Here is a 13,156-nt window from a genome sequence, read left to right as displayed (position 1 = left end):
GTATATAAATTAGGTGTCAGTTTGGGATGAATCTGGGAACACACATGCATATTTACTTGTATATGTATCTGTAACTGTGTGTGCACATGCATGTAGAGGCCAGAGGTTAACCTTGGGTTTTGATCCTCAGGAAGCATCCATCTGTCCTTACCTCCTGCAAGCATGTGTTACAGTACCTGACTGTTACCAACAAATCCCCAGAGGACCCAGCACCCGTATGACAGCTCACAACTGTCTGTAACTCCACTTCCAGAGGACTCAACGCTTCTGGCCTCTTCTAGCACTGGACACACACATCATCCACAAACATACATATAGGCAAAATACACATAAAATAATAAAAAAATTTTGTGTGTGTGTGGCACATGTGTTTGTACACACATGCGTGTGGGTGCCTGCAGAGGCCAGAAGAGGGTCTGAAATTCCCTGAACCTACAGTTACAGGAGGCTGTGAGCAATTTGGGAACTAAACTCAGGTCCTCTGTAAGAGCAGCAAACTCTCATGAACACTGAGCTGTTGGGAGAGGCAGTTTGTCCATTCCTGGCAGCTCAGACCCGAAATAACCACACAGAAACTATATTATTTGCAATACTGTTTGGCCAATAGCTTAAGCTATTTCTAGTTTGCTCTTATACCCTAAACTAACTCATCTCCATTAATCTGTGTATCGCCATGTGGCTGTGGCTTACTGGCAAGGTTCTGGCGCGTCTGTCCCCTGTGGAGATTACATGACTTTTCCCTGACTTCACCTACTCTATATATCTTTTCCAGCCTGGTTATATTGTATTAAGTCATTAGCCAAAAGCAGCTTCTTTATTCATTAACCAATAAAAGCAACACATATAACAGAAGGACTTCCCACACCAGGCAAGTGAATCTCTGAGTTCAAGGCCAGCCTGGTCTATGGAGTAAATTCCAGGACAGCCAAGGACACACAGAGAAACCCTGTCTCGAGGCGGGGGGGATGAATACTGTCCTAGTTTGGGTTTTCATTGCTGTGAAGAGACACCATGACCATGGCAACTCTTTTTTTTTTTTTTTCTTTTTCTTTTCGAGACAGAGTTTCTCTGTAGCTTTGGAGCCTGTCCTGGAACTAGCTCTTGTAGACCAGACTGGCCTCAAACTCATAGAGATCCGCCTGCCTGTGCCTCACAAGTGCTGGGATTAAAGGTGTGTGCCACCACCACCCAGCCCATGGCAATTCTTATAAAGAAAACACTTAATTGGGTGTCTTGCTTACAGTTTCAGAGGTTCAGTTCATTATCATCATGGGGAGCATGGCATCATGCAGGTATATGTGGTGCTGGTAGCTGCAAGTCCAACATCTTGTGGACAACAGGAAGCCGACTGATTTACAGCTTTAATATATACATCTCACAGCAGAGCTCTAGAGAAGCATGGCATCTGGCTTGCCTTTGTAGCCAGGCTTCTTTCTGCTCAGAACTCCAGGGCAATATGAAGGGTGCCCTTTAACTACCTTCCGTTCTCTGGGAGAGTACTCTGGCTCCAAGGCTCCAGTATTACGGATGACATGGCTTTTAGGTAGTAAATAAGTGTGAGAAAACCATTAGTAGAGCTAGTGCGAGTGAGGGGAAGGGGTTGGTGCTTGCCATTTATAGTCTGTGATTATGGCAGCAAGCATGAAGGGAATTCTTCCAGCATGCTGTCTGGGAAAGAACTCGGAGCATTTAGTGACCAAGATGGCACACATATGACAATGTAAGGCTGTAACTTGGTGCGGTCTTTTGGAGATGAGGTATTGAATCATGATGATTGTGTTCACGAGGAACTGAGAGATGGAATTTCAGAGAATGTGAATGAGACATATTAGTAACAAGAATATTACCTTGGAGAAGAATGGGGTACAGGGGTATGTGTGGGAATATACTCGAAGTACATTATGAACTCGAATGGAAATGGCCTTATATAATCCTGTATAATAAAAAATAGCTAAAATATTAAGAATAAAACCTTGGATCAGCAGGGATAGTATTTGAATAATATGCCATATGGCTTCAAGAAGGTTCCACATGTTATGGAAAGGAATGAGTGTATTTTGTGAGTGTCTAGGTGGCAGTGTCCCAGGTTAGGTTCTTCTTGGGAGAGACTGTTTAGTAGCTGCCTCTTGCTCGGTGCTAGTCATTCTCTGAGGGTTCGAGAACTTGTGTCTTCTTATTGTAGGGTGTACTGCCTTGGTTGTGTATAATCCTGTTCTCTCTCTCTCTTTCTGTGTGTGTGTGTGAAATAAAAGCTGTCATGTTGTCAAAGTGAATTCGAGATTCAGGTGGGAACTACAAGGGCTTAAAACAGTGGTTTTCAACCTGTGGGTCGCAACCCCTTTGATGAACCTCTATATCCAAAAATATTTACATTATGATTCATAACAACAACAAAATGATAGTTATGAAGCAGCAATGAAAACAGTTTTATAGTTGGGGGTCAGCACAGCTTGAGGAATTGTCTTAAAGGGTCAGGAAGGTTAAGAACCGCTGGAAAGCCGGGCGATGGTGGCGCACGCCTTTAATCCCAGCACTCGGGAGGCAGAGGCAGGCGGATCTCTGTGAGTTCGAGACCAGCCCGGTCTACAAGAGCTAGTTCCAGGACAGGCTCCAAAGCCACAGAGAAACCCTGTCTCGAAAAACCAAAAAAAAAAAAAAAAAAAAAAAAAAAAAAAAAAAAAAAAAAGAACCGCTGGAAAGTGTCCACTGCCGAGAACTAATGCTTCATAGTTGGTTGTTGTTAGCTGGGGACTGCCTGAAAGGAAGAAGAGCACCAGGTAGGATCAGTCTTGTCCCCTGACTGTTTGCTGGCAGAACTGAAACTGTTCTTTCTCACAGGCAACTGCCATGTCTGTGGACTGTCTTGGGCAACATGCTGTGCTTTCCGGGTAAGTGAACCTTCAGCGTTTGTTGGCCATAAGTTCTGGGGAACACTTTCTAAGTTTCTGGGAAACTGGAAAATAGCCTTACGTTTGAGGACAATGAAAGGGTTTAGCATTCACATCCCAAGGACACATGGGCATCAGCAGGGATTCTCTGCAGTTGGTTGTGTCTGTTATTTCCTCTCACACAGCTTCAGTATGATAGCTGGTTTATTTTGTCATGCTTGTTATCTCTTAGAAGCCTATTTTCTAATGAGAGGCAAAGGGAATGGAGGGGAGGAGGGGAAGAAGCGGGTAGGAGTAGAGTAGAGATGGAGGGAGAGGAAACTGATCAGGATATATTGTGTAAGGAAAGAATCTACCCCCCCCCCCACACACACAGGGTTTCTCTATAACTTTGGATCCTGTTCTGGAACTCACTACGTAGACCAGGCTGGCCTTGAACTCACAGAGATCTGCCTGCTTCTGCCTCCTGAGTGCTGGGATTAAAGGTGTGTGCCACCACTGTCCTTTAAGAATCTACTTTCATGCGTGGTGGCGCACGCCTTTAATCCCAGCACTCGGGAGGCAGAGGCAGGTGGATCTCTGGGAGTTCGAGGTCAGCCTGGTCTACAAGAGCTAGTTCCGGGATGGGCACCAAAACTACAGAGAAACCCTGTCTCGAAAAACCAAAAAAAAAAAAGAAAAAAAAAAAAGAATCTACTTTCAATGAAAAGAAAAAATTAATTAAAAATATATGTAGTGAGATGGATGGGCTATACTAATATGAAGTGAATAGCTCAAATAAATTTACAAATCTATATGCTTATGAAGTCACCATTCTAATTAAATTATAGTATTTTTTAACACATTAGAAGGCCCTTCCAGTGTGAAGTGTGTGTCCTTTAGTTTGGACAATTTTTCCTGCCTTATACCCTTGATAATTTTCTCCCATCTAGTTTCTCTTTCCTCATTCTTTGTTTCTATAGTGTTAGTGTTAATTCTCCTATGTGGATACTTTTCTGGCCTTTTTATTTTTTTAAATAAAGATTTACTTATTTACTGTGTATACTGTGTTCTGCCTGCATGTATGCTTGTGCACCAGAAGAGGGCACCAGATCTTACTATAGATGGTTGTGAGTCACTGTGTGGGTGCTGGGAATTGAACTCAGGAGCTCTAGAAGAACAGCCAATCCTCTTAACCTGAGCCATCTCTCCCAGTCCCTGGCCTTTTTCTTTTCTTTTTTCTTCTAAGAGTTTTCAATGATCACTTCCAATTCTTCATTTAAATTTTCTTTTGAGATATATTTCTTTATTATTTATTTGTGTGTGCGTGCACCTACATGAATTTATATGCATGGTATGTGTGGATGCTCACAGCAGCCAGAGGTCATTTAATCCCCTAGAACTAGAGTTATAGGTGGTTGTGAGTCGCCTAATGTAGGTGTTGGGAAATAAACCTGGATCTTCTGGACGAGCAGTGAGTGGAGTTTTACGGTGAAAAAAATTATGTGTATGATTTTCCTGAATTTATGTATATGCACCATGCATGTGCCTGGTGCCCTCAGTCCATAACTGGGCGTCAGATTCTCCAAAGCTGCAGTTACAGACAGTTAGTTGTGAGCCATCACGTGGGTGTTGGGAACTGAACCCGTGTCTTCTGTGGGACACCAGTGCTCTTAGCTACTGCCCCGTCTCTCTGGCCCTCTGTTAGATTTTCTTAATTTTCAACTGTTTTAATTTTCAAGAACTTGAATTTCAAAGACTTGAATTACTGTTTAAAACATGACGCCTCAAAGGTCTAGACAGAGGGTGTTAGAAAGGGGTGTTCTTTTCCTGGCCTCCAGTTGTGGGCACAACTGCACACTCCCCCCCCAAAAAAAATTTGGATAAAAAAAGAGTAAAGAATGACTAGAATAGCTATTTACATGCTTTCAGGCATTCTAGTTTTGTTTGTTGGTTCTGCTTTTGCCTTCCAGCCTTACTCCTCTTTGCCTAGAGAAGGTGCCCTCAGATCCTGCACCTCAAGTCAGATCGATTCTGAGACACTTGCTGGCTTTAGCTCTTGGCTTATTGTCTGTAGTTATTATTCATGATCAGTTGCCATTTGTCCATATGCTTTCATTTCTCTCTTTTTTTAAAACTATATTTTCGCAGGGGGTTGGGGAATGAAGATAAATACATGTTTAGTCACTGGTGTCTGTCCTAAAGACCCCTTCCTGCTGTTCTCCGTTGGTCTGCACTGTTAGCTCCCCAGTGATGCACAGCTCATGAGAAAGCTTGTCTGTACTCTTTTTCCTTCTGATGGGAAGACACCATCCTTCCTCTTGCAAGGGCAAGTGCTTTCTTTGCTTCTGGTCTTCGTTCTGCTTTAACTTCCTTAGACGTTCCAGAAGATCTGTGAGATTCTGTCTTCCCTGGATTACCCTTCTTCCCCCTTAACTACCACCCCTCTTCAATCGCTGCTACTCTCTAGAAGAATTTTCAGTTATTTTCCAAACAGGGACTGTTAATCTTTTTTCCTTGGGCTTATTAATCCTCATTGATACCCAGAGTCTTAGCATGTTCTCCAATTAAAATCAATGCCAGATTGCTTCAGGGATGTCAATTCACAGCCAGTCATTTCTTTCTTTCTTAAAATGAGTACACAGCATTCTTATTTTTCAGATTCTTTATATTGATTGACACTTTAAATGCACTATGACAGCCTTACTATGCTACTTTAATTGTTACTCCTTTTTCTTGGGTCATTAGTTCTCTTCCTGGTAGATCTGGTTTTGTTTCTGAGTAGTAGACTTGCAGAGGAATCTGAGATTTTTCTGCAAGAGTTTGGCCCAGTGATAAGTGTGTTTAACACATTCATTCCACATAAAGCTCTGTGCCTGGTGATAATGGACCTAAAAAGATATTTTAGCTATGGTTTAGTTTCCAGATATGCAGGTGAATTGAGACAAGAGCCTTAACATTTGGTAGCCTTCTTGTAGAGGAAACATAGTTGAAATGTAGACCCTGCAGTGGGCTTACCCTGGAACTGGGTCTTTGGGAAAGGCTGGGAGAGGAGCAGGCTGGAGCTGAACACAGAGGGAGCAGACAGCAGACGCACTCTCACGGGTGGACATGGGTAGGGAAGGCCAAATACAACAGTAGCTCTAGCAGGGGTACTGTTCCCCTTTGCTTAATCCTCAGCTTGGGGACACTTGTCATTTGTATGCCTTTCAGAGTAGATAGTTGCTACGTGTATCTGAGAGTGTCAGAGCCGTGCTTACAAGCTGCACGCAACGCAAGATGTGCTTCTCTGTCGTGACGTGCATGCTGCTATGTTGCTGTATTGCTACAATGTTGATGTTGTTCTAGCCGAAGATTCCTGTACATCGTCAATCTAGATGCCCCTTTTGAAGGTCACCGCAAAATCTCCCGCCAGAGCAAATGGGACATTGGAGCTGTGCAGTGGAACCCTCATGACAGCTTCGCACATTATTTTGCAGCGTCGGTGAGTTCATTGTCATCTTTTAAATGTGTCATTGAGGGCTGCAGGTCTTTGTCCTGTATAGAGAAGTAGTCTTCATTGCTCAGTTTAAAAAAATAGAGGTTTGTGGGGCTGGCGAACGGCTCAATGCTTAAGGTCAGTGGATAGATGATCTTCCAGAGGACCTGGGTTTGATTCCCAGTACTTACATGGTGGCTCATAACCATAACTGCCATGACTTGAGTTCTAGAAGATCTGACGCCCTCATCCAGTCTCCATGGGCACCAGGCACGCACACACTACACAGATATACGTGAAGGCAAACACCCAAACTCATTTAATAAAAATAAATAAATCTTAAAAAAGAGATTTGCCTGCTTCTGAAAGATGAGACAAGTTATTGTGTGTTTTACATGTATTTGTGTGTGTGCATAATTGATTTGCTGGCCCCTAGTCTGTGTAGCCTTTGTATTTATTTCTAGGGACTGAATTCAGATTTTTTTTTTTTTTTTTTTTTTTTTGGTTTTTCGAGACAGGGTTTCTCTGTGGTTTTGGAGCCTGTCCTGGAACTAGCTCTTGTAAACCAGGCTGGTCTCGAACTCACAGAGATCCGCCTGCCTCTGCCTCCCAAGTGCTGGGATTAAAGGCGTGCGCCACCACCGCCCGGCTTGAATTCAGATTTTTTAAAGGGGAAGCAGGTAGGTGCTTTCATTTCTGTGTAGGGAGTTACGTTCCTTAGTGACAGCATGACTAGCCAGGGGCTGCATGGCGGATGCCCAGAAAGGTGCTCTAAGGAGAGGCGCGTGAGCTGGTCTGGAGCTAGCCTTCTGTGCTGTCAGAGGGCTCAGACACCTCATCCATCAGCTGGAAAGTTGCTTCAGCAGTTACGAGCAATACCTAAGTTCAGTTCCCGTCACCCACCTTGGCTGTTTGTAACTCTAGCTCCAGGGGCCTCTGGAGTGCACCCCTCCCACACATAGACAGTCAAAAATAAAATAAACTAAAACAGAAATGCCTTCTCTGTTCCAAGGGTGGAATTCCTTCCCTATGGAGTTTATTAGATTGATTAACCTCTGCAGACTTCGGGTGCCTGTTTATATGTCAGTTCCCCAGGGTTTACACCCAACTTCTTTCTCTTTTCTGAGAATCTTATCACACCTCAGAAGATTTTGGGCTGTGTCATCTCTGGCATCTTTCTCCTGATTCTTTGTCACCATTTTCTCTAGAGCAGTGGTTCCCAACCTTTCTAACGCTGCGACCCTTAGTTCAGTTCCTCATGTTGTGGTGACCCCCGGCCAAAAGTTATTTTTGTTGCTACTTCATAACTGTAATTTTGCTACTTTTATGAACTGTAACGTAAACGTCTGTTTTCCGATGGTCTTAGGCGACCCTGCGAAAGGGTCATTGACCCCAAAGGGGTCACAGCCCACAGGTTGAGAACTGTGCTCTAAGTCCACAGGTTGAGAACTGTGCTCTAGAGCAACTGTAGATGTCCATACCTGGCCCTTTATGATTATTATTTGTGTATGTACATGTGGATATGTGTTTGTGTGTGCGTGTATGTGTATGATTGCATGTGTGTGTACATACGTGTGGAGGCCAGAGGTCAGTGTGAATGTTTTTCTTGATCATTTTCCACCTTAATTTTAGAGACAGGGTCTCTCACTGAGCCAGGAGCTCACTAATTTGGCTAGACTGAGTGGCCGCTAACCCCCAGGGATTCTCTTCTCCCACTTCCCCAGCACAGAGATTCTGCACCCAGCTTTTGATGTGGGTTTCGGGCATCGAATTCGGGTCCCTATGTTTATGTGGCAACCACGTTACTGACTGAGCTGTCTCCACAGCACTCACTGGACGTTTCTGTCCGTTTGTTTTGTTTACCCTGTAGGATCTCTGCCCACGAGCTGCCTTCTTTATCACCTCTTTATGTTAGGCGATAGAGGCGAGAACTTCTGTCCACTTGTGCGCTGTGCCGCTCACTGTCTTCTCACTCTTGCTTCTTTTCAGAGTAATCAGCGGGTTGATCTTTATAAGTGGAAAGATGGCAGTGGGGAAGTTGGTACAACGTTACAAGGCCACACTCGAGTAATCAGGTAGGCATTGCCCTGGGCAGCTTCTTGGCCTGTCTCACTTTGATGGGTGCCATGAAGATGCATTCCTTTTTCCATGCTTGGCCTGCTGGCTTGTATTCACCCTGAGTCGCCAACAGGGCCTCAGTCTTCACGGCACAGTGCTGCCAGTGATCTAGAAAACAGCCTGTTAACATTTAGGAAGTATAACCTGAATCCCAGAAGACTTGGCTACAGCCAGTCCAAAGTACAGGGTCAGGGCTGATTGTTGCTTAAGGAAAAAGTTGTTATATAACAGAATCTCCCATTCAGGGTCCTTAGTGGTGAGGAGTGCAAGGGTACACCAGGCAGCAGCCACTGATTGTCTCACGGAACTCCTGTCTTGTTTCCTCCCATGTGGGGCTTTCCAGAGTGTTCCTTGAGCCTCTGGGTCACTATTTCCTTTTTCTGGAGAGTAGTAGCAGGGAGCATAGGGACGGGAAAATGACCTGAAAGTGACAGGAAAGTTTAGGTACTTGTGTGTGCAGAGAGTACAGCCTTTTCTAGGACTGAAGGCGTCGGGCAGGAGGTAAGAAGTTTGCCCCTGCTTAAGAGGGTTTACCCAAGGCTCCCGTGGTTGATAATGTAGAGATAACTTTGTTTCTTCTTTGTTTTGTCTGTTTATTCAGAGAGCAGAGAGAGGAAGACTCAGGCTCCTGTACATTTTGTTTGTTAGAGGGAAGGAGCTTATGTCTTGTTTGCTGTTGTTTTTGAAGATTAAAGACAATTTAATTTATTAGCGATTAAAAGAAAACTCCAGGGTGGCAAGCTATAGATCTCAGCGCTGCCTGGAAGAAGAAGGAGAAGAGAAAGAGAAAAGGCCATGCTGTTTGAATTAAGCCTGCATGGAGGGTAGGCACCTGCAGTGAGGACAGGATCTTTAGGTAAAAAGTGTTAGGGGAAGCATGTCTAGAAAGAGCTAGAAGGAGCTGGTATGATGGCATGCAGGCCTTTAATCCCAGCACTCGAGAGGCAGAGGCAGTAAGATTTCTGAGTTCAAGGCCAGCCTGGTCTACAGAGTGAGTTCTAGGACAGCCCGGGCTGTTATACAGAGAAACCCTGTCTTGAAAAATGAAAGAGAGAGAGAGAAGAAAAGGAAAAGTTGTGCTTCTCTGAGCTAAAGGGCAGGCCCAGCAAAACCTCACTGCAGCTCTGTGTCATCTGCAGCTGTGATGGAGGAAGGTCATTGGTTAATTAATAAAGAAACTGCTTGGCCCTCATAGGTTAGAACATAGGTGGGTGGAGTAAACAGAACAGAATGCTGGGAGAAAGAGGAAGTGAGCTCTTTCCTCTCCTCTCTGGGGCAGATGCGATGAAGCTCCGACCCAGGATGGACGTAGGCTAGAATCTTCCCAGTAAGCGCACCTCGGTGCTACACACATTAATAGAAATGGGCCAGGCAGCTGGGCGATGGTGGCGCACGCCTTTAATCCCAGCACTCGGGAGGCAGAGGCAGGCGGATCTCTGTGAGTTTGAGACCAGCCTGGTCTACAAGAGCTAGTTCCAGGACAGGCTCCAAAGCCACAGAGAAACCCTGTCTCGAAAAACTAAAAAAAAAAAAAAAAAAAAAAAGAAATGGGCCAGGCAGTGTTTAAAAGAATACAGTTTGTGTGTCGTTATTTTGGGGCATGAGCTAGCCAGGCGGCCAGGAGGTGGGTGGCAGGAACGCAGCTCCCCAGCTGCGCATGTTGTAAGTTGAAAGGCCCCATTTCTTCTCGGGAGCAGGCAGGATTATGGCTGGCAATTCTGAGGGGCAGGACCTGAGTTTCCTTCTGAGCTCAGTTAGCTCTTGTTCATCTGCAAAGGCCTTTAGTGCCTTGCCCCGAGCCATGTTAGGCAGCACCCTGCGAAGCCACTAGAGATGGATTTGTTAGTGCTTTGGAACCAGACACTGAAGCTCTGCCTTTCTGTTCTGTTTATTTTGTCTCTGTCAGTGACCTGGACTGGGCAGTGTTTGAGCCAGATCTCCTGGTCACCAGCTCTGTGGACACCTACATCTACATCTGGGATATCAAGTAAGATCAGCGAGGAGGCGTGGCCACTTAGCTGGGGGACAGTGGGAAACTGTTAGAGGTTAAGTGTCTTAGTTTGATTCCTGTATTAGATCCTGAGACCAGGATCTGAGAGTAGATAAAGTAAGAGGTAAGAGAAGAGTCACCAGGGATGGAGACAGGCAGATCTGGAAGGCTGTGGAGAGCAGGCCTGGCCTCCCTGGGTACCACTATAGAGCCTAGTCTTCCTTGGGAGCATCAGTCTCTGGTGGGAAACTCTTTCCTTAGCTGTGTCCCACTGAGGGCCTGGAAGCAGAGTATACAGTCACAGCTGATGGCTGCCCCCAGCAGCCTGAATTCCCCAGCTCTTCGGCTTGTCAGGGTTCTGCAAAGCAGTCCTCCGAGGCCAGGCGAATCCCTGTGGCAAAGCAGCGCAGATGCTGGCATTTGCAAGTCGAGCTGGTCTGCTGAAGTGCAGTCATGAGTTGCTAAGACATCTGCTTAGCTCTTACTGGCTCCTTGTGAGGCTTCTGTTCCCTGCTGTCAAAGAGGGGCTAATGGCCTCTTCACAGGGTTACAGTTCCTAAAGTAGGGTTAAAGGAGCTTCCAGCCTGAGGTCTGGCTTGTCTAGGAACAGGACTGCTTTTGCTGATGATTAGAGCTGGCCATTCCAAGGGGGCTGTCTGTAGACACAGCCCCCTTGGCACCCAGGTCACTGCCTCCCTCGTGGCAATAACTTGGAGTTGTTTTACCCTGCCAGTAAACAGGGAGTGTTGACAGATGACAAGACAGAGATGGAAGGAAAACAGGCCTGTCAGACCAGCAAAAGTGTTCTGGGGCAGTAAGGTGTGTGTGTCTGGCCTGATCAAATACAGCCACCTTCCCTGCAGACCAGCCCCTAGAGACTTTGGGTCTAAGAGCAGCACCTGAGAAGAATCCAGAAGTGAAGAGGAGAGCTCTTCAGCAAATGGAAAGTCCTCAGGGAACCAAGGGGCAAGATGGGGAATACCCCTCATGTACAGACAACAAGTATTTTCTTCATTTAAAGACACCGAATTAGCCAAGCGTAGTAGTGCACACCTTTAATCCCAGCACTCAAGAGGTTAAGTTATAGGAGCCAGCAAGAAGTGAGCCTAAGCTAAGGACAAACATTCGTAACTAATAAGTCTCCACATCATAATTTGGGAGCTGGTTGGCGGCCCAAAGAAAGTCTGCTACGTGCAACTGCAGTTGGCCAGAGTCAAGTGCACAGTTCCAAGTGCTGGAGGGGATGGAGAGTTGAATGTGTGAAGTTTGGATCTGCATGACGGCGCTTTGGAGACAAGTGACAGAAGGATATAGATGTACTTAGCACAGTTTAGCAGCAGACACAAAAATGGTTAGGGTGACAGATTTTGTGGTTTATGTCATCATGGTTTTAGTGAGGAATAATTATCACAGATACGAAGAAGTACAGCAGTTAACTACAAAGTCAGGGGTAACTTTCTCCACAGAGGACACCTGAGGGAACCAGGTACTCCCTAGGGCTGAGGAGGCTTACTATTTAGAGTTTCTTAAACTTCCCGAATTGACATACCCTTTTCACCTAAGAAATTTTCATGCAACCCTGGGGTTCACAGGTTTATAAAACAGGTATGAAATCAAAACACCTTAGATTCGTTCTGTGTTTGATTTTGAATTAATTTTTTTGGTCACTGACTGTTCAAAAATTTTTTCTTGTTGCCAAATGTTTTAGGACCTAACTACCCCCCACCCCCATTCAGGCGCGACTTAAATAACCAACGAAGGAATGCCGTGTCTTTTTTTTTCTCCAGTTTTTTTGAGACAGGGTTTTTCTGTGTAGACCAGGCTAGCCTTGAGTTTACAATCCTCTTGCCTCAGCCTTTGGGTACGGAGGTTATAAGTATGTGCTGCTATGCCTGGCATTTTCTTTTCTTTTTTTCCTTTCTACTGGAGACTCATCTCTGCCTTTCCCATGCAAGGTGAGTACTTTAGCACTGAGGTAGATGCAGCTCCTGTAGCAGTTTTGAGTACCGACTGTTGCCTTGTTGCAGCTAGGAATCATGACGACAGCAAGGGATTCTGAGTCTTCTTTAACAGAGTTTCTCTGTGTAGTCCTGAATGTCCTAGAACTCACTCTTCAGACCAGGCTGGCCTAGAACTCACAGAAATCCGCCTGTCTCTGCCTCCCGAGTGCTGGGACTAACGGTGTACACCACCACCACCTGGCTCTTTATACTTTTTTCAAAGGTCCTCAAACAATGTTAATTCTAAATTCTCCTAGAGGAGAGTGAAGAAATGCACATAAAGGGTGAATGGCAGTGTTTGGCTGCTGGTATACAATGAGTCAGGCATTGGCTTCTGTTTGTCTGTTTCAGAGACACAAGAAAACCTACTGTTGCCCTGTCAGCTGTAGGTAAGTGTGCACACCCCTGGCTTGGCTTTCTTGGTCCCCTCCTGCTCATCCTGCTCACAACTCTGACTATTCACAGCCCATGCTCCATCGTGACTGCCTGTAAGACTAAGTCCCACTCTCCAAGACACTTGCTTTGGGCTGAGTCCTAACCCTGACCCTGATCCTAGGTTATCTGCGGCTTTGTTCTCACCATTAGCTTCAACAGTTGTCATCCGATATCCAATCCTGTCTCACCCTCATTCCCTTTGTGATTATTTTGAAGCAAAATCTGTATATTGCATTATTTCTTCAAATATTTTATTATGTATCCTGTA

The 13,156-nt window shown here is 45.2% G+C and overlaps 1 protein-coding gene across 3 annotated transcripts in view; it reads left to right on the top strand.

Annotated features, from left to right (window-relative positions):
* Wdr59 (WD repeat domain 59) overlaps positions 1 to 13,156 on the top strand; it is a 69,773-nt gene that overhangs the window by 5,176 nt on the left and 51,441 nt on the right. For 2 of the 3 annotated variants that reach the window (XM_057754074.1, XM_057754073.1), the window contains exons 2-6: positions 2,839 to 2,888; positions 6,216 to 6,351; positions 8,335 to 8,420; positions 10,370 to 10,450; positions 12,805 to 12,842. In XM_057754074.1, the coding sequence (XP_057610057.1) occupies positions 2,839 to 2,888; positions 6,216 to 6,351; positions 8,335 to 8,420; positions 10,370 to 10,450; positions 12,805 to 12,842 (391 nt within the window). The remainder of the gene's footprint in view (positions 1 to 2,838; positions 2,889 to 6,215; positions 6,352 to 8,334; positions 8,421 to 10,369; positions 10,451 to 12,804; positions 12,843 to 13,156) is intronic. The other variant, XM_057754075.1, reaches the window with a different exon arrangement.

Source organism: Chionomys nivalis, chromosome 21 (genome assembly GCF_950005125.1).
Source record: "Chionomys nivalis chromosome 21, mChiNiv1.1, whole genome shotgun sequence".
Taxonomy (NCBI): domain Eukaryota; kingdom Metazoa; phylum Chordata; class Mammalia; order Rodentia; family Cricetidae; genus Chionomys; species Chionomys nivalis.
This window is presented reverse-complemented; position numbering and strand designations above follow the sequence as displayed.